This window comes from Primulina tabacum, chromosome 2 (assembly GCF_025594145.1).
Source record: "Primulina tabacum isolate GXHZ01 chromosome 2, ASM2559414v2, whole genome shotgun sequence".
Lineage (NCBI taxonomy): Eukaryota > Viridiplantae > Streptophyta > Magnoliopsida > Lamiales > Gesneriaceae > Primulina > Primulina tabacum.
Genome location: NC_134551.1, coordinates 52,700,381 through 52,725,545, shown reverse-complemented (window position 1 = coordinate 52,725,545; position 25,165 = coordinate 52,700,381). Strand labels below are relative to the sequence as shown.

Genomic DNA, 25,165 nt, shown 5'->3' with positions numbered 1-25,165 from the left:
ATAGTGGTAGGACAAATGAATATGAGTAGGTTTCTTGTGGAGTATGTATCTTGTGAGACGGTCTCACGAATCTTTATCTGCGAGACGGATCAACCCTACCGAAATTCAAAATAAAAAATAATACTCTTAACATAAAAAGTAATATTTTTTCATAGATGACCCAAATAAGAGATCCGTCTCATAAAATACGACCGTGAGACCGTCTCACACAAGTTTTTGCCTATCTTATGAGACGGTCTCACGAATCTTTATCTGTGAGACGGGTCAACCCTACCGATGTTCACAATAAAAAATAATACTCTTAGCATAAAAAATAATATTATTTCATGGATGACCCAAATAAGAGATCCGCTTAATAAAAATACAATCCGTGAGACCGTCACAGACAAGTTATTATCAAGGAATATTCAGAGATTTTTCGAACCAAAACATATTATTATCTATTATTGTCAGTGATGATATTAATATCAATATTAAAAAAAATAATATAATTTTTAGGACAAGTTAAAGATGAGGATAGTATATACATACCACCTCGAACTATTTCGGAGATTTTAAAAAATCCTCAAACTCGAAAAAACTGAAGATATCCATCCTTGTTTTAGGTTTTCCCCCCAAGATCCCGAACTCGCAAGGAAAATTGTCATCCTTAAATCTAGCACGTTATCTTCAAGATTAAAATTAAAAATATAAAAAAATATTTTTTTCAAAAAGAAAAATCTAAAAATTATAATCCCCACACACACAGAGAGACGCTTTCCACGTACATGCACAAGCGTACCAACACAACACATATCCACAAATAAACAATGATGAAAATTATTTAAATTTAAATATAAAAATAAAAATCAGAACAAAAGAAAAGAAAAGGACCCCCGTGTTGCAAAATCAATGCCGATTGCTTGTGTATATATATGAGGCAAAGGTTCCATTAGTTTCAAAGACAACTGTGACTCTAGCTCGGGAAATTCTACTCCACACAAACAAATTCTCGATTCAAGGCTCAACTGTGAATGGAGGGTGGTGATCAGCAGTTGAGTTTGCCGGCGGGATTCAGGTTCCATCCAACGGACGAGGAGCTGGTGGTGCATTACCTCTGCCACAAGTGTGCGGGTCAGCGGATTGCTGTTCCAATCATAGCTGAGATTGATCTCTACAAGTTTGATCCGTGGAAGCTACCTGGTAAGCTTTTGTTTCTGGGTTTTTAGTAGTTTCTTGAGTTTCCCACTTTTCTGGAAATATCGGTGAGGAATTTTACAGAAAAATTCGTCGATGCGTTAGCAAGTGACCGGTTAAACAAGTGTAGTTTCTTCTTCCTTTTTGATTGATTGGCGGTGTGGGTTCATGATTCCCCAGATCTCCATTTTTCAAATCGCCAAGTTTCCTCTGTCTCCTTGCTTGCCACACCCTTTTGGTGATTGGATCTAAAAACATTCATCAATTCTTTCAAAATGAATATGAGAATCTGTTTTGAAGGTCAAATTTGCTGTCTGCTTGAAGAGTTCAGTGGAAAATGGCTTAATCCCCACCCCCACCCCAAATTATATATGTTTCTTATTTTTTAATTTTCTTTTACCCGATCCATTAATATCTTTGGATTGACAACAGAGATGGCACTATGTGGTGAAAAAGAGTGGTATTTCTTCTCTCCAAGAGACCGCAAGTACCCAAACGGTTCACGGCCAAACCGAGCTGCCGGTGCCGGCTACTGGAAGGCAACAGGAGCAGATAAACCTGTGGGGAAGCCAAAGACTCTGGGAATCAAGAAATCGCTGGTGTTTTATGCAGGAAAAGCTCCAAAAGGAGTCAAAACTAATTGGATCATGCACGAATACCGCCTAGCTAATGTAGATAGATCTGCTGGCAAAAGAAGCAATTCGAGGGTACTTATTCTTGTACCTTGTGCTGAATTTTCAAGATTATTTGTTGCCTAATCTATGCAATCATGATCATGTCTTGTTACATTGGTCAAGTTTTGTGATTATTATTTTGATTTGATGTTGCAGCTCGATGATTGGGTATTATGTCGAATATACAACAAGAAGGGAAATCTCGAAAAGCATTATAATTTGGATGAAAAGGCACTCGAGTTCTCAGATAGCGAAGTCGCAGAAGAAAAACCAATCTTGAACGCATTGGAATGTAAAAGAATGACGACACAGGCAGCATTAGTGCAGGCTCCCTATACCACACGAAGGGGGAACGAGTCGAATGACCATATGCAGTTCGACACATCAGAATCGATGCTCAAGTTTCATAGTGACTCGAGTAGCTCCGAGCATGTGTTGTCACCCGACTTTCTGATCGATCATAAGGAGGTCCAAAGCGTAGCAAAGTGGAGTGAGTTTGAAAATTTCCTTGATTTTCAGCTGAATTATATGGATGGATTTCAAGATTACGTTTCTGGCTCCCAAATACTGCATAACGATCAGATGTCTCTGTTTCAAGAAATGTCTGGTTATATGTAGAAGGCCGTTTAATTATGGGATCAAGAATGGTTTGATCCACACCAGTTTAGTATAAATCAAGGATAGGTAGCGGCAGCCATGTGCATCCTATAGTTGCACAGACACTCCAGAATCGTGATCTCTCTCCTTTTCTCCCTTGTAAAAAATAGCAACATGAGACAGGTAGTAAAACTTTGGAACCAGATGCAGGTAGTAATGATTTAATTACATGATGGATCCGTCAAAGCGGCGGCTGCGGATAGCAGATTATGAAGACATATCAAATCAAAATGCTGTAGAGTCGATGACATAGGCAACAAGTAGGATATCTCGAATAGTTAGAATCTTGGCATTTGTTGGATTTATTCTTTCTTTCTTTGTATTATATTGTTAAGAATGCAGCATTCATGCATCGGAGGAAGAGAATAAGATGTTGGGTTAGAAAATTCAGTGACAGATACACTCGCATAAATTTCTTGTTTATACTTTGAGACGACGCATTTCACCGTTGGATACTGGTCAAGGGCACTTCGAAGTAGAGGCGGATCAACGATTAAGTAGAGGAAAATTTAGTCGTCTCGGTTAACCAGCGGTTGAATCGAAACGAAATGGGTAATAACTTGGGGAACTTTTTAACTGCGAAGGCAGATGAACAACATGCCAATTGCCAATACAGACAACAAACTTCCAAGCAAACTACGCAGTCTTAACTGAACATCCTTAGATTCTAGTAGAACAACCAAGAAACGTCATGAAATCCGCTTAACAAACTACACCCATAGTAGTTGACCATAAAGGAAAATAAGCACATAATTATATTAGATGATAATACTGTTAGTTCTTACCCATCTAAGTGTTTCTGGGCTCCCCTCCAACCTCCGCGGCTTCGCGGTTCCTTTCATCCCTTTTCTTCCCCCATTCGTGGAATCTCAGGTGCAGCTCCGCAGCAGCAACCAAGAAATGCACACTCTGTATCGGGCTTAGAATCTGAAGCACCTGTTTCAGTGTCTTGAGTCTCAAATCATCGGCTTTCTGTAGAATCTCCACCAACGCTTCTTTCTTAGGATCCAGCGCCGCATCCACCCGGGCGTCCTCCGCCTCCTCCCCTCCCCTCACGAGCTCCGTCGCAGCATGCGATAACTCCACCATACCCGAATCAGCCACACTCTCCTGCCTCTTCGCCAGCTTCTCCGTCAAATCCTTCTCAGCCCTTACAGTCCTTTTTTGCGATTCATTAACTTTATCAAGCTGGTCCGAAGAAAGGTCACCTAAATCACCTGTACTCAGTCCTTGTATGAGCTCCATAAGTTTCGCCTCGACCTGCTGCCCGGACTTAGAATACAGCAAGTGAAAAGCCATACTCGGCCGCCAACCGCCGATCCAGAGGAAAGCATCTTCGAGACTACTCCTCCATGAAGGATTGAACATGGAGAGAATATCAGTCTTGGCCCAATTCGATTTGGCTCCATAATACTGCTCGTAGTGTTGGATTACCCGTTCTATTAGAGGACGCAAGATTTTTGCATCCAATTCTTCTTGAGTTACCGCGCGACCATTTTGCCCGTTCTCCAGCTGCTCCTCGTTCTCTTTGGAGGCAGAAACTAGCGTCTCAAGATGCTGGTTTTGCTCGGTCAGCCATTGCTCGAAGTAATGAGCGAAGGAGACATGGCCATGGGCGCCATTTCTGGGCCGGACTTGCGCCATGCGATTATGTGTCACTGTCACCCAAGGGCGTAAGAAATGGCTCTGCACTATATACAACTCATATTATATTTCCATGTTAAAATTTAATATGCTTGAATTGATAAAATATGAGTTTTTTTTTTTAAAAAAAATAAACTATAATAAAATAAAAACTTAAGATTTTTCTAATTGATATCAACATGATTATTTTATAAAATAAAACAATAGAAAAATATATGAGATCTAGAAGAGACTAAGATTTGAAATATTAAGATAAATAGTTCATGTTAAGAAAATATTATATAATTTGAAGATAGAGCTAACCAGTTAAGACTATACATAATATCACAATGTCACGTTAATTGGTTATTACCACGAAAGTCTCTTGAAATGTTTGACGTTTACATCAATTATAAATTATTATAATATAGACAAAAACTTGTATGATACGATCTCACGGATCGTATTTTGTGAGACGAAGCTCTTATTTGGGTCATCCATGAAAAAGTATTATTTTATATGCTAAGAGTATTATTTTTTATTGTAAATATCGGTAGGGTTGACCGTCTCACAGATGAAGATTCGTGAGACTGTCTCACCAGAGACATGCTCTATAATATAAGTCCACTTCAATATATTGATTCAGCCATTTTATATACTTGCATTCCATCAATATGATTTCTGAACCAAATGATATAAAACATTGTGATTGTTGAAATAATTGTTTTTTTAACAACACAAAAACTATCGTGGGAATGTCTAATGAAATAAATATATGAGATAGATCGGATTGATCGTCTCACGAAAATAAATTTGTGAGTATTCCGTATAAATGACCACGCTTTTAACAAAATTGAAGAACTAGCTACTTATCACGTATTAGCCTTTTAGAAAAGTTTAAATCTAAGAAAATAATACCTGCCACTAGTTATTTTTTAAACATTCTTTGTGTTAAAATTATGGAGGTCAAGAATTATATGTAAATAATAATAATAAAGAATAGAATTTGTGAAAGTGGTTTGTGACTGATAACCAACAAAGTTTAAAGGTGTGTGGAAAATTGTAGCCCATTGGCTGTCTGTTTTCGTTTTTTTGTGAGATCTACAATGCACTGAGTTGTATTTCGTTTGCTGCGTATCTTTTTCTGGAATGTGAAGCGTCGGACACTTCCGATCCATGGAAGCACAATTATCGGCATATTTTATTTTTATTACTCACATGACTTCAAGACAAAGATGTATGTATACATGCAACATCGGAGTTCGTCTTACCTTTATAATATTATTTGAGTAGGTGTCTTATCTGGTGAGACGGTCTCACGAATCTTTATCTATGAGATGGTTCAACTCTACCGATATTCACAATAAAAAGTAATACTCTTAGCATAAAAAGTAATACTTTTTTCATGGATGACCCAAATAAGAGATATATCTCACAACATATGACTCGTGAGACTCTCATACAAGTTTTTGCCAGATTATTTTTAATATTTTAATAAAAAAATATCAGAATGTGTTATTGACTTTGTTAGATGAGTTTTTATTTTATTTCTTTATAGATAAAATAAAATAAATTTATACAACATCGATATTCAACTTATACTTTAGATTTTGTCAAATATATAATTGATTTTATGTTTAAAAAATCATCCGTAAATTATAAATTTTTACATTTTATTTTCTTAACTTTGTTAAATCAACTCACTTTTTGAACATTAAAATTATTACTAAATCGTGTTGTAATAATTTTTGTATTTTAACGAAAGAAGAGTTGTCCTTGCACCCCATATTTTTGCAGCTAGCCAAGAATCAATTTTTTCCTTGACTACATCCTTGCTTAATATGTATCAGATTAAAAATCCATTAGAACTTTTATAGTGTCAACATACCAAAGAAATTTAATACAACCACATAAAGTTGGTATCGTCGAGTTTGTGTAGTCCAATTAGTGGATCGAGACGAGTCGAGCTCGAGTAGCACTCTGCTAGAGCTCGAATCGAAAAAATCAACTATTCGAGCTCGACTCGACTCCATTAGCAATTTTTGAGCTCGACTAGATAATATATTGAGTTATTCGATCTCGGAAACTCGATTTCAATTTTTTAAATTATATAAATGTATAAATTTATACGATTAAGTACATATTATATATAAATCTATTTGAATAACGCCAGTTAATCGAGCAAATTTACATGGTATACTCGAACGCACTGATGAAATACAAGATAAAAATAGTCACATCACCAAGAAAAATGGCGTGGAAAGTTGTACCATCTTAGTTGTCTATTTTTGTTTTTTTCTCTCACACATTGCAAGAAGATAAGAGAAACAAAGAAACAATAAAATAGTGCTACTCTCCCTTCCGACTATATATATATATATATATATATATATATATATATATATATTAATTTAATATTTTTATCGATTCTAAGTCTATATATATCTATATTATATTATCAAAAGAAAATATTTAATTTCATGTTAATTATTTAGTAATATTTGATCGAATTTAAAATAATAATAATATATACAACACGTATATATATATTTTATTATTAAATATTAAGTTACGAAATGTTTTTTTCAATTTTCTTTCAAGTGGATGAAAACAAAAATGAGGATGTCAAATAAATTTATATTTAAAGCCGTACCATTTGATTCATTCAAGTGGACCGTAGACTACTTAAAAATAAGTGCATCGTATTTTTGTTTCGGAGAAATCAAACAATATTTTATCGTTTTCTCCATAAAAGATTATTATATTTGTCAAGAAAAATATTATTAATAGATTTGTCGAATCCATTTAAAATCCGACAAAAACTTGAGTGAGACGGTCTCACGGATCGTATTTTGTGAGACGGATTTCTTATTTGGGTCAGTCATGAAAAAGTATTACTTTTTATGCTAAGAATATTACTTTTTATTGTGAATATCGGTAAGATTGACCCGTCTCACATATAAAGATTCGTGAGATCGTCTAATAAGAGACCTACTCTTAGAATCCTGTAAAAAAAATGTGCATACAAATCCCTTAAGAAAAACCACCCATGGAGGTTGGGCATGTCCCGAACCGGATAAGACCGGTTCTAAATTGTGGTTCAATGGATATCCTAAACAACCAATAACTCAAATTTCTTTCCAAATATGTTGTCAATTAATAGATAGGAACTTTGGAAGAAATCTCTCATGGACCATGGTACAAGCGCTTCGAATGTCAATGGCAAGTGACTCGAGCTTCCAATCAGCGACAAACTGATTAGATCAAATCACGTCAATCAAGAAAACCGCACTAAACAAGTCATATGTGATAAATTCATCCAAAAAAACCATAAGAAATGGAACTACTACCAATTGATTTTTCTTACTTCGTCCCTTGGAAAATCTTTTCTTCAATTGGAAGGAAGGGAGGTTAATGGTTGTGGCCTATCTATTTTTTCCAATACCGTCCATGACTCCAGTCTACTTAGTTTTTTTGTACAACATGTCATCTCTATGCAAGACATAGATGGTTGTATTACCAACATGTAACCTAGAATGTTTGAGGAATTATGTTGGAAAAAGATAGCATTTGAAAATATTACACACAGTGGATTTCAATTATAGAACCAAGTTTATGTTACCTATGGATGGTGTGGTGTGTGGGTTGAATGAGACGTTGCACGTGTGTGTCTATCACAAGAAAATATAGATGGGGAAAATATAAATCAAGAGAAGCAATCGTGTTTTGACAATCGGTGAATATGCGAGCAGCCACCTCCAATTCTTTATCCTGAAATCAACATCAGTAGTTACAGTTACAATGTAGAAGATGGAATTACATCTTAAAGAACTTGCGTTAATGGCGCATAAAAGATGGACAAATAACTAACCTCATTGATTCTGATGCGTTGATGGCGCATAAAAGAATCGAGACCTACTTATTCGTTGATGGCGCATAAAAGATAAAAGATATATATCTTTTATGAGCGAAACGTGTTAGAACAATGTAGAGGCAAAATCATGTTATATGTATAAACCTCTCCATCTCAAAAAATCATGTTTTACATAAAAACTATGTTTCACATTCTTATTCGACCCAATTTAAATCAAAATCTTTCAGTTTCATCAGCCACTTTTGTGTGTCTTGGGAAACAAAGGTTTTAGATGGTATCTTCTCCAAGTCCAGGCCATTTATGTTAAAAGATCCAAGAAATTCAGTCTTCTTTTCTTTGGAAAGAGCAGCTTGTCTGTTCGGGTGTCTCACCTTAAGTGACAGAAGGCGGGATACTTCATGAAGCCCTCCCCATTTTTCCAGCGCACGAGCAATGTCATATCGTCCTTCAAGAAACAAAGTCAGAGAACCATATTTCTCAGATTTAGGCAAGGTTAAAAGCTCAAATACAGTGTTTTTTTTTAATGTATTTAGCTTAGCTATGCATATAAGAACCGATTTAAGATTCAAGAATAATTATCAGGATATTAAGAATCAAGATTAATCAGAGCTATGATATTTATTGACGTTTTTGCAAGAATTGTGCAGACAACTACACATGTTAAATGAAGCTATCTCATGATCATATCGAGTCTTCAAATTGTGATCTCTCATTTCCTAGGATTAAGAAGCAAGATGAGCATTGGTACAGTACAGTGTTAAATTGTAAAATAGTAGTCTTGATAATAAAAGAGGTGATGTTTTCAATACCTGCACGTTCAAAGGATTTTCTGCTGGGCATGAATGACAGATCCATACCCCAGTTTTTTTGGAACCGATTTATCTGTGAGATAAATGAACAGTTATAACCACAATCGTCCAAACTTTTTTGCATGTATCTTTTCAAGGCATATATGCAAACAGGTACTGACTTTAAAATACTCGGTAAGCATAAAACATTATCCCACTTTTAGGAACTAGCATGAAGCACGTGCGACGCACGTAAATACCAATTATATGCTAAAAATTAAAATTTTGATTTTATAAAAAAACAATTTGAATCATTTTGTTATTAATTTGAATTTATTATCTTGTTATGTTAGACGAATAAATTAATTAAGAACTTATAGAATTTACTTTCAAATTTTTTGTCAAATCAAAATTAAAGTTGTTAATTTTATGTTATGAAATAAATTATAAGTAGCACAATATATCGAACCAAATGAATTGAAACAAATTTTTAAAAAATATATATCCAAACATCACCTACAAGGCATAGTAAAATAAAAATTAATTAAATTATGGACTTTATCAATGTATAATCATAAGTTACATAAATTAAGCACACTAACGATAAATATTCATCAAAATTCAAAAAAATATCAAAACTAATGAGATAATAATATTGATGGTAAAATATAACTCATTTAAATAAGATTATATGGTAAATATCAAATAAAATCTGATAAACTCATAAAATAATTATTAAATATAAAATTTAAATTACCGGTATGATTTTCACTTAAAAAATATAAATATAACCAAATACATAACTTGCATAAAAAAGGTTATTTTTTGTATTTGTTGAATTAGTTAGTTTGATTTAAAAATAAATAAATAAATAAAGATGTTAATATATCATATGTAAAAGCTCTAATACTTTGATAGATGTTAATCAATGATAATACTTTGATAGATGTTAATCAATGATCATTATAATTTATATTTATTATAAGGATTATGTCATATATTATTTTTTATATTAGAAAATAATATCTCATTATGATATAACTCAATTTTATTTCTCTCACGCTCGTTTACAATTTAAAAAGTTTTCTATTATCCACGTATTTATATGTATATAGAATGCAATAATTTTTTTAAATGAAATATGACATAATTAAATATTATAATGAAAAATAAAAGAATAAAGTCAAAAGCATAAAACTATAACCACAAAATGTGGTTAATTAGTATTTAATTATTAATTAATAAACTAAGTGTGAAATTACCACATATGTTAATTGATAATGGAAATAAGTAAACACATCCACACATTTATATGTATATGGAATGAAATAATTTTTTTTAAATAATGAGATATGACATAATTAAATATTATAATGGAAAAAAAGATATGTGAAAAATTTAAAAGCACAAAATTATAACCATAAAATGTGTTTAATTAGTCTTAATTATTATTTAATAGACTAAGTATGAAATTACTACATATGTTAATTGATAATTGAAAGAAGTAAAAATGTGAAGGGTAATTACGTCCATTCACAATTGGAAAACATTTCAAAAATCCATACTTTTATAGGTATATACTTAATTATTATTTAATAGACTAAGTGTGAAATTACTACGTATGTTAATTGATAATTGAAAGAAGTAAAAATGTGAAGGGTAATTACGTCCATTCACAATTGAAAAACATTTCAAGAATTCATATTTTTACGGGTATATAGATGTTTTTCAGAGGCATAAAAAACATCAAGGATATGATAGAAAGGGTAAAGCAAAACACAGAATTAATCACTCACCTCTTCTTCCAAATTTTCAAGATCGTCCCAGTACCCTTTTGGTTTCCGGTGTTTATAGGCAAGGGACAAGTTCATCAATGAAGCAATTTTTCTAAAACCCCCCATGCGTGTAATTGCCTTCTCGATGTCCACACGACCTTGCCTCCGTAGTTGCTTTCTCAAGGGCATAAATCCCTCCTGCCCATGTTCAGAAATGAATTTCAAGAGCTCAGATTTAAGAACTTCAGTATCTGTCTGCAAGCCAAGAATCTTAGATCTTTGTCTCGATGAACTTGCACTGCTGCAATCAGAAAGCTTGGCAGGAGTAGCATCAATATCCGAGCTTTCGTTACTTAGTGAAGTAATCTGTTCCTCTATTTTACCGTCAGGGTTGGGTCTCTCCTGATCATGTCTGATCTCCTGTTTCTCTACATAATTTCTAATGGCACACAAATTTGAAGGAAGATCTTCATAAATGACCTACATCATTTGAAATTACTATAAAGATGATTCTTCTCGTATTGGTCAGTCTTCCTGAAAACAAGACTGGAGGATTTACGAATTTTTTTCTCTGTTTCGGATATGTTCAAATTAGTAGTGCAAAAAATCTTACATAAGTATGTTCTGGTGGTTGGGGTGGCGGCAGTAGCAGCAGCACTGGTGGCAGGGGTGGAGGTACAGGAAGTGGAAGCACCGGTGGTTGGGGTAGTGGTGGTGGCAGTGAAACCGCTGATGGTGGTGGTGGAAATGTCGGTGGCTGGGGAGTCAGCGGTACTAAGAAAGAAGGTGGAGGTGGGTGGGGGCAGGGAAGTGATGCAGCAGGTAATTCAGGATGGGCAGTAGCAAGAAGAGCTCAGAAGCTGGTAGAGGAGGGGTGGTGATTTGATTTTCCTACTTTATTACCTCAATTAGGATTCTATTTCTTCTTTTTAAAAAAAAGTATGTTCTGCAGATTATACCAGCATAAAAAACACAACACTTGCATGAAGCTTCATATTTTTACACATAAGGCAATGTAAATGAAAAGGCATGGCGTTGGCCAGAGGATTTTAGATTACCATTCTAAGCAATCGGATATACATTTATGATACAGTAATCCTTCTTGGCATGTTGGTCATGAAGAGTTCAAATTTTGAAACATGCGGTGATTTTCCACAACAGTGACTGCATTAAAGATGCAGTTTCGCATTAACGAGAATGCTAGAAGCAATAGATACAAACCTCTTCCATGATAGCTTCAGAGAGAAAGGAGTTTTTATGCATTTTTGACTCTACTAAATACTTTAGCAGAGTGTGGTGACTTCCTAATTTCTCCAAAATCCATTTCCCCCGAAATGCATTAAAGTCTCCTTCAACCTGCTCAAAGCTGATTTCTTGCTCAAGATGTTCACACAAATCAAGAACAGCACGTGCATGGAGAACCATGTAAAGCAAACCCTTGCATCCTTCCTGAGCCATAAACATATGTTTCTTGAAATCTCAAAACATACATTTATAGAAAACAACATTGACTAGGTTGTTTACATGTGAGATACAAAATGAAGGGGAAGATGAGAGCCAAACTAATTAATAAAAATAAATGGAGAAAAATAAAAATAGATCAATCTTGAGAAAACTAGGATCCCTTCTCAGAAGACTTGATATCAGATCTCCCAAAAAATTTAAAGCGCGCAGCCAAAATTGGAACTTTCTGGCACTTAATTTGATCTTGGAAGACAGAGTACTCCAAGCAAGCTTCAGAAATATCTAGGCTTACATAAAACTGAGATATCCTTCAAAGTGCACATGAATATTCCTAATGCACAAATCAATCTCTTAGAACTCAAGTATCAATAAGAATTATCAGTATCGTTTTCACGTTTTCATTGCTCTTCATAATGTCACGAATTCTTGAATTTGAAAAACAGTAAGCCAATCACAATTTACAGTTTAGAGATTCTAAAGAGATGGATCCTCCTTTCCTGGTCTTTGCATGAAATAAAAGGATTTCTAGCCAGGAATCAGCACCACTGTAAGAATTGTTAGCCTCACAATTCAGTCAAAGCAGCCAATCACCCCATAGCCACTACACTCCTCAGAAACTATTTTACTTGGCCACACATTTTCTTCACGGACAAAGTGATGGTTGTGTTCCTAAACTATTGCCTTAAGGCTAAAGGATTCTATAGGAACTTATAGATACCACAGCAGTACCAAGAAATGATATATATTCTACAAACAAGGATTATGGAAGATCATACTAGTTTTAATTAGATATTTGACAGCCAGGGGTGAATCCAACAGAGATCAAACGAGAAATTTGGCAATTTCACGTAAATTTTTAAAGATTCAAATTTCCTCCCCCAAAACCATTTGAGCAGTCCACTCTCGCATTTTTTCTCAAAAGAAAAAGTGTGCCTTTGAATGATTTCTGTAAAGCTCGAGGGGTTAGGGTTATGCTAGTTCATGGCTAGCTGCAAGTCAACTAGGAAAAACTAGGATTAGAGATATCTGGGTTATGTTACTTGTTCATTTTACCGAGGTATCCTGCTTAACAAAAATTTCTCATCGGAGTACAAAATCATTTAAGAGCTTACTTACTGACACACATGTGTGAGTTAAAATGACACGTCCACTAGCATCAAGCAATATAATTTTATGAATGAGTTTCATTCATCATTAGCATGTCAAGCATCTGATATTCCACCATTTTTACATAAGATTGATAGGTTCTTAAGATGCCAACATAAAAAGCCGAAAACTCCTTTTCTCGATATATAGACGTCTAGCGTATCAAGAAGCTTCAAATATATCGTTTTTTGAAAAAATAAGAAATTTCATTTCAGTGCCCTTCCCACACATCAACTTTCTCACTGCTTTTTGTCAGCCCCTGAATAATTAAAGTAAGTCTATTTTTTTCCAGTGAAGTATCATTATAATCTCGTATACAACAAGGTAAATTGTACCTGGAGAATGCGGACTTTATTGTTTTCTCGAGATAAAACCTTGCTGATAGCTAGATTTGGAACTATCCTGTGGTAGTTTCAGGAGCAAATAAGATAATAGAACTTCAGTACAAACATAATTTCTCACATAACCATAATATGAGCGGCAAACCAAATAACAAGTAACAGAAAATTTAATAACAATCAGTAGAGTCACGGATTTGCAAAGTCAAACAATAAACTTTCAGACAGTCCTTAAATTGGAATGCTGTGCAGTAGTAATTAGAAGAAATTCCATCATTTATGGTAGATTGATGTGAGACTTTTTGGTGAAGTTTAGAATATATAGGCTTTCAGTCAAGTTGCAGAAAATAATTTCCTCGAGGGCTTACTCAGGAAGACTTTCGTAAGCTGTGAGAACATTCCATACTTCACGAACTGGAGCTTTTACAGTTATGCAGGCAAGGACACACCTATGAACACCTCCATCTTCCTTCATTCAAAAATGAATCCGTTAAAAAGATTAACAAGAGGTTAACCAAATAACTCAATGGTAGAGCTATTGTTATTAAAAGACAATATATCTCGGGTTCGAGTCACGCATGTGTTAGTGTGAACTTTTCTATTTAAAAATGTACAATCAAGAATAATTTTACTAATGATGGTAAGTGAACGGTTACAGCACTCTTCAATACCAGTGAGCCATCAAATCTACGGAGGTGAACCTCGTCCACCATGCATGGCCTGTCAATTGGACAAGACTTCCCAAAGATTCCCCAGTTAGCGTTTAATTCACCAGTTGAAGGGAATAACGGACCAAAGGAAGCTTTTACAGCTTTCTTCACAATGACTGCATCATCACTGCTTCCAAGAGCAAGAGAATGCAAAGAAGACTCGTTCATGGGATTATGAAAGAGAACTGTATTCAGATTTCCTTCAAAATCACTTTCTGATCGGCGTGCTATGGCTCGAAGATTTGTAGGAAGATCAGATCTAATAATCCTCTCCAGAAATATTGCAGGGAAATTGAACCTTGGTATGACTTCCACTTCATAACTCAATATTGTGGTCGGAGACCTGTATAATACAAGGATGGAAACAAAAAAATATAGAAAGAAGAAATGAAAAGTGTAACCGAATGTAAAGGAAATGATTTGCTTCCAGCTCAATCTTTCTTAATTTTACCGGTAATTAAAGGAACAGAATGATAATTTAATGTGTTTGGCGAATGATATTGTTCTCTACGATCAAACGCTTAATGATTAATATTCAAGGAACAGATGGGTGACAAGTGTATTCATGCTTATGGAAATATAACTGCGAGGTTTCCCAGAAGTAGAAAAGGATGAGAAAAATAACTAGCTCGCCAACAATATCAAGTTCTCCAACTTTTACTCGCACAACAATTGAAAAACGTTTCATTTTAACATGCAACAGATAAGATACAAATAAGTACGAGAAGAAAAATAATCCTACCCATTTTCAGACTTAACAGACCATTTGCCTTCAAATTTCTTGAAATCTCCATCCACCATAGAAAAGTGAAGTTCGCGGTCATTTTCCTAAATTAAAGAACACAATGAAAGAGAGGCACACATGATTCCTTAGAGTGAAAATCATACATAAAACTGTACAGCTACAGCCTACATGTCTACTTAATACATTCATACAGATTTGTAGGCTTCGATCAATGGAATCACCTTTCCATTTTCCAAACCTTCATCAGTGTAATGTTTACTTCTGAATATACTTACATATAACTGGTAGATTCATATTCACTTTAATTCAAAATCAAACGTACATACAGAGTTGGGAAATTCTTGAAGATCCAACACAACACGAGCTTCTATGTGCCAATACAATGCCCTTTGCAAGCCTCTTTGCTCCAACCATATCCGCCCCGGATGTGGGCAAGGGATTCTCCCACTGACATGAATTTATAGCGAAACGCATTCAAACAACAACATTAATCAACTAGACTAAGACATATTCTATCTCATAATTAACAAAAAATTGCAACTACTAAAAAGTACAATCACATCCAATAACTTGTAGATTACGCTCCAAAATTATTGAACGCCGACCAATGTAACCCGGGACTGATCCAGATTGCTACCTTGCATTCAAACAATCAAGACCGGTAGTTCATTTCATGAAACAAAAATCAAAACATTATCCGCGGATTGATTTACCTGCTAACTAGATTTGGTATGAAATCAGCAAGCCTTTCATAATCAGTGAGAGCATTCCAAACTGACCCAACATCGGCATTAACTGATATCTCAGCTTTTATTCTGCGTTCCCTCCATGATATGACTTCCACTTCACATTGCACGGTTCTTTCTCCTAAAGTGACCTCTTCCTCTCCAACTTTTACTTCATCTTCTTCCTTTTTCTTGTTCTGTACAAAATAATTCTCATTTTGATACCGGATAATCTCGGCGTTCCATTCTGGCGTCCCCGCACTAGCAAAGGAAGACAAGGCTATGCATGTGTGTGGAAAAGGCTTGTCTTTGTAGAGAATCAGAGATTGTTTGTGGGATTTTTTGAAAGTGAAGTAAAAACTCTGGGTTGGGATACAATGCCAAGCTTTACATCGGCCGATCATGGAGAAGGAGTGTGTTGTAAGCGTGGGAGAGACAAGAATCTTTGTTCGTTTACATTGAACAATGGAGGTTTATTTCTTGACCATGAAATCTTGGAGGTTTCGTGAAAGAAGAATGAATGGCTGAAATTGAATGGACGTGACCTTTGTTGCTGCTTGAGAAATTTTCGGCCCCTCGCATTTTATCCGCACCAGATTTTGTATGATAAAAATGATTGATTGATAGATATGCACACCACTGAAATTTGGTATAAATTCCTCAGGGTGGATTGAGTACAAGAGATTTATTGACTTTTAATGATTTCGTAGATTTTAAAAGTTTAGATGTATTCAATTTAGACTTTTACATACTTTATAAAAGTCTAGTGGTATTCAAAATAGATCTTCATGGAGTTTTAAAAAGTCAAATGACATTCAACATTGACTTTTTAAAACTGTGAGAACCCGGAAATTTCGACCGAAGCAAATCAAGTAAGTAATATGAAAATTACTTAAAATAAGTTCAACAATTCTCGTTTCAACTAAACAACTTGAATAATAACTTAAATTTTATCAAATGTAACTCGAGAAAGTAGATTCTAAGCTCGAGGAATAGTTCATCGGGATGCTAAGCTGCAACTACCCGCATTCATCGAAGAGTTTTCACGGGAGGAGTAAAACCCCAGCTCAAGGACGCAAACTTCCAGCTCGAATAAGCTCAACCAAGCTTGTCCTAACAAGATCATAAAGGGAGCTAAAAGATGAGCCAAAAGTTTGGATAAATTGAGCATGCAAGAAATGACTTTTGATTAAACCCATAAGGGAGCTAAGGGATTAAGGTTAAGACAAAGTTAATATGCATGGGAGTTTGGGTAATCATTCTAGAACTTGAAAAAGCATGGGATTTTGGAGAATTCAAGCATGAATCTTTGAACCATCATAATGAACATCATTATGGCAATTCTTGGAGACCAAATGGTCGACCATGGGGTATGCCAAGGGGCAATTTGTGGCCTATAAATACTAACCCAAAGTTGAAGAAAAAGTGCTCCAAAACTCAAGCCAAGTTTCGGTTTTCCCTTCCCCTCACCCTCCCAAGTTTTCGGTCAAGTAAGCAAGGAAGGAATTTTGTGCGGTTCGGTGCAGAATTTTTGCGTCAAGGTGCTGCTTAATTGAAGACTATATTCGTTGAAGTCGCGCCGAAGTGCTGCCAAATTTTCGGAAGACAAGTTTGTGCCAAAGTTTACAATTTTCGAAATCTTCCTACAAAAATCTGTAAGTGGGCTTTTGTTACTTAGTTCATTTCTATTTTAAAATTCAAATAATGTGTGGTGCCATGTATGTTTTTTTCGAAAATATCATGAGATGCATGTCCACCTATTTTTCGAAAATCAGTGTTATGATTTGAAACTCCGATCGATTATGTGTTTTCTTCTGTTCTTCGAATTCTTTGATTCCGCTGCATCTGTCTGAAATTCTGATAAGTTCTGTACGTTAAAAATCTGAAATCTTTGTTACACTGTTACGAGTCAATTGGAAATGGGACGAGAATTGTGATTCTGTTTGGCCCCCAATGGTGGGTATAAAACCATTTCTGTGTGGCCCCCAATGGTGGGTATAAAACCATTTCTGGCCTCACCCCTTAGAGGAGTAACATATTGGGGACAATTTGACCATGGAAATGAGATGAGTAACAGTGTTTTGTATGTTCTGATATGATCTGTTCTGAGGAATCTGTTTCGTTCTGAAATATTTGTCTCATGTTCGTTTCTGTTATGATAAGTTAAGTAGTAAGATTTGAAAGATTGTTAAAGAATTATTTTAAAGACTTATGTTCTATATGTATCTTTGGAAATCGATCGACCCCCCACTTGCTGAGTGTTTCCCAAAACACTCACCCGTTACAAATTTCAGATTAAAATGAAGAACAACTGAATGAGGAGGATCAAGAAGCCTTCTGAGGATGGTAGCCGATGAGAAAGATACAAGAAATCAAGACTTTATTTTCCTTTTGTTTAGTTTCCGCATTTGCAAGTCTGATGTATTTTATTCTATTGTCAATGTAAAGACAATGTTTTAATTATGAAAAAGACTGGTTTTTGGCATTTCGATACGAGGCTTAATTGTTTTCAAGAAATTGTTAAACAATGCCAGATGTCACCGACGCTTCGGACACGGGGCGTGACATTTAAGTGGTATCAGAGCCGCCAGGTTCATAATCCCGCTGGGATTTTGATAGACAAAATTTGGCGAGGTCAAATTTTGGCAAAAGCCTAGTGTATCCCAATTTGAGTCCAACTTTCATCCGTTCTTGAAGTCTAACTTTCCTCTGTTTCCTAAATTCCGAATAGACTTCAAAAATCTATACCTTCGATCATTCCACAAACTCTGAGTATCGAAAAATTTTCCACGACAACTTTGTTTCTACTATTTGTGCCTTTCTACCCTTTATACAATTCTGATGCTTTACCTTCCATTTTTATCCTAGGATATGGCAGGCAGACCTCCCCGTCACAACCGTAATCCTCGTGGCGACAATCAAAACGAGAATCCACCACCACCACCACCCAGGGTGAACCTCAGCCAAGAGGATATGATGGCAATAGCAGCAACTATCGTAGCCGCTACATTGCAAGGAATTGTGAATCCCCTTGCCAATGCCATACAGCCACCACCTGAACCACAACCCCGTGGAATTAAGTATCATTACGAATCTCTCAGGAGGAACCGAGTTCCGACCTTCGATGGAAACCCAGACCCAGAAGTCAGTCATAACTGGCTTCAAAACGTCGAATCACAACTACACTTACTGGAGGTACCTGAAGAATTGAGAGTAGAGGTTGTGGCACCGTTTCTAGAGGATCGAGCTAGGAAATGGTGGGAGACTATGTCACCATCTTTGGCGGAAGTGGAGGAAATCACATGGCAGATTTTTAAGAAAGAATTTCTGAAGCAATACTATCCGGCCGAGTTTCGTCTACAAAAGCTGAATGAATTTGAAAATTTCTGACAGTCACCGGACATGACGGTAATGGAATACACGTCGAGATTTAATGATCTGGGAATTTATGTCCCCACAATTATGTCTGACGAAATCATGAAGATGCATCGTTTCAAAAAGGGACTCAATAGCCGAATTCAGTCGACACTGGCAGTATTCAAACCTAGCAGTTTTGCAGATTTAATGGGAGCTGCAATGAGCGCAGAAACTGATATCAAGAGGCGCGAGGAAGGAAACAAGAACAAAAGGCCGATGATCAATCAATCTATTCAGAACGGTCCCAAGTTCAAGAAAACAAACTATTCAGGAGGGTCTTTCAAATGGAGTTCTGGAAATACTGGCAATAGAGAAGGGAAGTGGTGTGACACCTGTAAACAATATCATATAGAAGAATGCTATCGGAAGTCAGGGGCATGTTTTAAGTGCGGAAAAGTGGGCCATCGAATTAGAGATTGTCCAGACAACAAGGACAAAGGGACGGGGCCTAGCAAACAACAAGAAAACAAGACTAATGCTCGGGTCTATGCAATAACCCAAGAGGAAGCCGATAACAGCAACGAAGTGGTGGCAGGTACCAGCTTACTCAATAAATTGCCTGCATATACTTTGTTTGATTGTGGTGCCACACATTCATTTGTGTCTAGAAGATTTGCCAAGAAGCTTAAACTTGAACATGATATTCTTAGTGAACCGTTAAGAGTAGCAACACCTGTCAGCAAAACAATTGAAACTCAGAAAGTGTATCGAAACTGTGAAATTTGTATCAATGAACAAACTTTTGAAGTGGAATTAATTCAACTCAATATGGTTGAGTTTGACATTATCCTCGGAATGGACTGGTTAGCTAAAAACCATGCCATTGTGGACTGTCAAAAGAAAGAAATTAGACTTCAGACTCCTACTAAAGAGGAAGTCTTATTTCATGGGAAATCCAAAGAAAGAAAATTCCTACTGTCAGCTTCGCAAGCCTGGAAGGCTATAAAGGGAGGAGAAGAAATTTACTTGGCAGTAATCAATGAAGTCAAAGAAGAAGAAGTCCCAAAGTTGGAGGAAATTTCAATTGTTCAAGAATTTCCAGATGTTTTTCCTGAGGAACTACCGGGTGAAATACCCGATAGAGAAATAGAATTTGAAATCAATTTGATCCCTGGTGCTGCACCAATATCAAAGGCACCATACCGAATGGCTTCAGCTGAATTGAAGGAGTTAAAGGAGCAACTCCAAGAATTGCTGGACAAGAAGCAGATTCGCCCCAGTGCATCCCCGTGGGGAGCCCCAGTGCTTTTTGTAAAGAAAAAGGACGGAAGCATGAGACTATGCATCGACTACCGGGAGTTGAACAAGATCACCATAAAGAATAAGTACCCACTCCCAAGAATAGATGATCTTTTCGATCAGTTAGAGGGAGCCAAGGTCTTCTCAAAACTAGATCTGAGATCTGGTTACCATCAGTTGAAGGTCAAAGCGGAAGACATCCCTAAAACTGCTTTTAGGACGAGATATGGACATTACGACTTCACGGTAATGCCTTTTGGTCTAACAAATGCTCCTGCAGCATTCATGGACCTTATGAATTGGGTATTCAAACCATATCTCGATAAGTTTGTAGTTGTCTTCATAGATGATATCCTTGTGTACTCACCAAATGAAGAAGAACACAAAAAGCATCTGCGTCTCACTTTGCAGACACTTCGAGAAAAGGAACTATACGCCAAATTCAAGAAATGTGAATTTTGGTTAAAAAGTGTGGCTTTCTTAGGGCATATAATTTCTGAATTAGGAGTGTCAGTAGACCCTAAGAAGGTAGAGGCAATCAAGGATTGGCCACAACCAAAGACAGTGACTGAAGTAAGGAGTTTTCTGGGATTAGCGGGCTATTATAGAAAATTTGTGGAAGGATTTTCTTCGATAGCCATTCCACTTACCAAACTTACTCAGAAAAATTCGAAATTCATTTGGAATGAAGCTTGTGAAAAGAGTTTCGAAACCCTGAAGACAAAACTCGCATCCACACCAGTACTCATTCTTCCCGAGGATGGTAAGAATTTCACTGTATACAGTGACGCATCAAAGGAAGGATTGGGGTGTGTGCTTATGCAAGAGGGTCAGGTAATCGCTTATGCCTCACGGCAATTGAAACCATATGAGCAGAATTACTCCACTCATGACTTGGAGTTAGCCGCAGTAGTATTTGCACTTAAAATCTAGAGGCACTATCTTTATGGGGTAAAATGCGATGTTTTTACTGATCACCAGAGCCTCAAGTACATTTTCACTCAAAAGGAATTAAACATGAGACAAAGAAGATGGATGGAACTTCTCAAAGACTATGACCTATCAATCAATTACCATCCGGGTAAGGCAAATAAAGTGGCAGATGCGTTGAGTCGAAGGAACCCTGGGAAGGTGAACTTAAATTCCCTATCAGTGCAACCAAATCTCTGAGATACCATCAAGTTGAAGCAGAGTCAAGACACCTCCATCCTGAGAATTAAAGAACAAATCCAAGGAGCAAAAGTTCCAGAATTTCAAATTGATAATGATGGTATCCTTTGGATGAAAGAACGATTGTATGTACCAAACATCGATAGAATTCGAGAAGAGGTAATGGCCGAGGCACATAAATCGAGATTTTCAGTACATCTAGGGAGTACCAAGATGTATAGAGACTTGAAGAATAATTACTGGTGGAACGGTATGAAGAAAGATGTAGCTGTATTTGTTGCAAAGTGTTTAGTCTGTCAACAAGTCAAGGCGGAACATCAAAGGCCTGGAGGACTTTTACAGCCATTGGAGATACCAGAGTGGAAGTGGGATAACATCTCTATGAATTTCGTAGTAGGACTACAACGATCAAGACAGGGTCACGATAGGATCTGGGTAATCATTGACAGATTGACCAAGTCTGCCCATTTCTTGCCAGTACGGATGAATTATAATCTGGAAAAATTAGCCACTTTGTATATGGACAACATAGTGAGGCTACATGGAGTCCCGGCAAGTATACTGTCTGATAGAGACCCAAGATTTGTATCAAGATTTTGGAAGAGTTTCCAAAAGGCTATGGGAACCAAGATTACTCTCAGTACAGCCTATCATCCTCAGACTGATGGCCAAACTGAGAGGACAATTCAGACCCTTGAAGACATGTTGAGGGCATGTGCATTGGATTTTCATGGAAATTGGAGTAAGCAGTTACCGTTGATAGAGTTTGCCTACAATAACAGCTACCACAGTAGCATCGAAATGGCTCCGTACGAGGCACTGTATGGTCGAAAATGTAGCTCGCCCTTATACTGGGATGAAGTCGGAGAAAAAGCTATTACCGGGCCAGAGCTCATTCAAATAACTGTTGATAAAGTGGCCATAATCAAAGAAAGACTCATGGCAGCTCAGGACAGACAAAAGAGTTGGGCTGATTTGAAAAGAAGACCATTGGAACTAGAGATCGGAAAAAAAAGGCTTATGTCAAGGTCTCACCAATGAAAGGAGTGGTACGGTTCAGTAAATCTGGGAAGTTAAATCCAAGGTATGTGGGACCGTTCGAGATACTGGAGAAGGTGGGAACTTTAGCTTATCGACTGGCTTTACCACCTGAGATGTCCAGAGTACATAATGTTTTCCACATCTCACAACTACGGAAATATGTCCTGGACCCGAGTCATGTACTTAAAGTTACACCACTAATGATCGAAGGTAATCTGAATGAGGAACTCAAATATGAAGAAGTCCCTATTCGAATAGTGGACACAAAAGACCAAGTGTTGAGACACCGGACCATCCCATATGTCAAAGTACAGTGGTCAAATCATACCGAAAGGGAGGCCACTTGGGAACTTGAAGAAAAGATGCGCTCACAATACCTTTATTTATTCAACAGTTCAAGCTGATCCAAGTTTCGGGGACGAAACTTTCCATAAAGAGGGAGGGATGTGAGAACCCGGAAATTTCTACCGAAGCAAATCAAGTAAGTAATATGAAAATTACTTAAAATAAGTTCAGCAATTCTCGTTTCAACTAAACAACTTGAATAATAACTTAAATTTTATCAAATGTAACTCGAGAAAGTAGATTCTAAGCTCGAGGAATAGTTCATCGGGATGCTAAGCTGCAACTAACCACATTCATCGAAGAGTTTTCACGGGAGGAGTAAAACCCCAGCTCAAGGACGCAAACTTCCAGCTCGAAGAAGCTCAACCAAGCTTGTCCTAACAAGACCATAAAGGGAGCTAAAAGATGAGCTAAAAGTTTGGACAAATTGAGTATGCAAGAAATTACTTTTGATTAAACCCATAAGGGAGCTAAGGGATTAAGCTAAGGGTTAAGACAAAGTTAATATGCATGGGAGTTTGGGTAATCATTCTAGAACTTGAAAATGCATGGGATTTTGGAGAATTCAAGCATGAATCTTTGAACCATTATAATGAACACTATTATGGCAATTCTTGGAGACCAAGTGGTCGACCATGGGGTATGCCAAGGGCAATTTGTGGCCTATAAATACTAACCCAAAGTTGAAGGAAAAGTGCTCCAAAACTCAAGTCAAGTTTCGGTTTTTCCTTCCCCTCACTCTCCCAAGTTTTCGGTCAAGTAAGCAAGGAAGGAATTTTGTGCGGTTCGGTGCAGAATTTTTGCGTCAAGGTGCTGCTTAATTGAAGACTATATTCGTTGAAGTCGCGCCGAAGTGCTGCCAAATTTTCGGAAGACAAGTTTGTGCCAAAGTTTACAATTTTCGAATTCTTCCTACAAAAATCTGTAAGTGGGCTTTTGTTACTTAGTTCATTTCTATTTTAAAATTTGAATAATGTATGGTGTCATGTATGTTTTTTTCGAAAATATCAGGAGACACATGTCCACCTATTTTTCGAAAATCAGTGTTATGATTTGAAACTCCGATCGATTATGTGTTTTTTTCTGTTCTTCGAATTCTTTGATTCCGCTGCATCTGTCTGAAATTCTGATAAGTTCTGTTCGTTAAAAATCTGAAATCTTTGTTACACTGTTACGAGTCAATTGGAAATGGGACGAGAATTGTGATTCTGTTTGGCCCCCAATGGTGGGTAGAAACCATTTCTGTGTGGCTCCCAATGGTGGGTAGAAAATCATTTCTGGCCTTACCCCTTAGAGGAGTAACATATTGGGAACAATTTGACCATGAAAATGAGATGAATAACAGTGTTTTGTTTGTTCTGATATGATCTGTTCTGAGGAATCTGTTTCGTTCTGAAATATCTGTCTCATGTTCGTTTCTGTTATCATAAGTTAAGTAGTAAGATTTGAAAGATTGTTAAAGAATTGTTTTAAAGACTTATGTTCTATATGTATATTTGGAAATCGATCGACCCCCCCACTTGCTGAGTGTTTCCCAAAACACTCACCCCTTACAAATTACAGATTAAAATGAAGAACAACTGAATGAGGAGGATCAAGAAGCCTTCTGAAGATGGTAGCCGATGAGAAAGATACAAGAAATCAAGACTTTGTTTTCCTTTTGTTTAGTTTCCGCATTTGCAAGTCTGATGTATTTTATTCTATTGTCAATGTAAAGACAATGTTTTAATTATGAAAAAGACTGGTTTTTGGCATTTCGATACGAGGCTTAATTGTTTTCAAGAAATTGTTAAACAATGCCGGATGTCACCGACGCTTCGGACACGGGGCGTGACAAAAACTCTATAAAAGTCTAAGGTATTCAAATTTTCAATAGACTTTTAATAACTTCATGGAATTCATCAACATAAAAACATTAAAGCATAGGTTCAATCCAAAGATTTGGATGGATTTTTAAAATTTCTAACTCATACACAAGCTATTTATTTCTTTCTCTGACGCTTCACATCTATCTCTTTTCTTATTTTCTCTCCTCTCATCTATCTCTATCAGACTATCACTCTCTCAAATTTTGGAAGTATATATATATTTTCATATTTCTTTTTTAATTTTTTATTTTTTGGTTGATTGTTCATTTAATAATTTTTATTTTAATATCATAGAAAATTTTGAATTCCATAATTGATTTTGTGCTTTTTAATTTATGATTTATACAAATTAATGTAATATGCAATAATAATAAAAGATGGTCTAAAAAA

The 25,165-nt window shown here is 36.2% G+C and overlaps 3 protein-coding genes across 5 annotated transcripts; 1 reads left to right on the top strand and 2 right to left on the bottom strand.

Annotated features, from left to right (window-relative positions):
* Positions 1 to 906: 906 nt before the first annotated feature.
* Positions 907 to 2,901, top strand: LOC142536897 (protein ATAF2-like). The gene is made up of 3 exons (XM_075642296.1): positions 907 to 1,182; positions 1,609 to 1,883; positions 2,007 to 2,901. Exons 1-3 carry the CDS (start codon positions 1,014 to 1,016, stop codon positions 2,466 to 2,468), a joined length of 906 nt encoding a protein of 301 aa, XP_075498411.1. The 5' UTR covers positions 907 to 1,013; the 3' UTR covers positions 2,469 to 2,901.
* A 252-nt stretch (positions 2,902 to 3,153) lies between these two features.
* LOC142536898 (protein DELAY OF GERMINATION 1-like) lies at positions 3,154 to 4,214 on the bottom strand. The gene has a single exon (XM_075642297.1). The coding sequence runs from the start codon at positions 4,149 to 4,151 to the stop codon at positions 3,297 to 3,299; it is 855 nt and encodes a 284-aa protein (XP_075498412.1). The 5' UTR covers positions 4,152 to 4,214; the 3' UTR covers positions 3,154 to 3,296.
* Positions 4,215 to 8,107: 3,893 nt separating this feature from the next.
* On the bottom strand, positions 8,108 to 16,273 carry LOC142536894 (uncharacterized). 3 transcript variants are annotated; one of them, XM_075642290.1, is made up of 10 exons: positions 15,684 to 16,270; positions 15,297 to 15,417; positions 14,968 to 15,053; positions 14,187 to 14,568; positions 13,884 to 13,984; positions 13,513 to 13,579; positions 11,789 to 12,016; positions 10,589 to 11,047; positions 8,814 to 8,886; positions 8,108 to 8,449 (listed from the first exon to the last, which is right to left on the bottom strand). In XM_075642290.1, the coding sequence occupies exons 1-10, from the start codon at positions 16,097 to 16,099 to the stop codon at positions 8,199 to 8,201; spliced, it is 2,184 nt and encodes a 727-aa protein (XP_075498405.1). In that variant the 5' UTR covers positions 16,100 to 16,270; the 3' UTR covers positions 8,108 to 8,198. The 3 variants fall into 3 exon arrangements, 2 of the variants coding, with proteins under 2 accessions (XP_075498405.1, XP_075498407.1); XM_075642292.1 differs by lacking the exon at positions 15,684 to 16,270 and having other exon boundaries at positions 15,293 to 15,423; XR_012818476.1 differs by lacking the exon at positions 8,108 to 8,449 and having other exon boundaries at positions 8,830 to 9,009; positions 10,504 to 11,047; positions 15,684 to 16,273.
* Between the last annotated feature and the right edge of the window lie 8,892 nt (positions 16,274 to 25,165).

What these genes read in the sequence shown, in the direction of transcription:
- LOC142536897 (XM_075642296.1), top strand. Translation starts at nt 1,014, where the DNA reads ATGGAGGGTGGTGATCAGCAGTTGAGTTTGCCGGCGGGATTCAGGTTC. An exon ending in TGATCCGTGGAAGCTACCTG is followed by an intron (nt 1,183 to 1,608) that starts GTAAGCTTTTGT and finishes GATTGACAACAG; the next exon opens with AGATGGCACTATGTGGTGAA. An exon ending in GCAAAAGAAGCAATTCGAGG is followed by an intron (nt 1,884 to 2,006) that starts GTACTTATTCTT and finishes TTGATGTTGCAG; the next exon opens with CTCGATGATTGGGTATTATG.
- LOC142536898 (XM_075642297.1), bottom strand. Translation starts at nt 4,151, where the DNA reads ATGGCGCAAGTCCGGCCCAGAAATGGCGCCCATGGCCATGTCTCCTTC.
- LOC142536894 (XM_075642290.1), bottom strand. Translation starts at nt 16,099, where the DNA reads ATGATCGGCCGATGTAAAGCTTGGCATTGTATCCCAACCCAGAGTTTT. An exon ending in TCTGTTAAGTCTGAAAATGG is followed by an intron (nt 14,569 to 14,967) that starts GTAGGATTATTT and finishes TGTATTATACAG; the next exon opens with GTCTCCGACCACAATATTGA. An exon ending in AAAATCCTTTGAACGTGCAG is followed by an intron (nt 8,450 to 8,813) that starts GTATTGAAAACA and finishes TGTTTCTTGAAG; the next exon opens with GACGATATGACATTGCTCGT.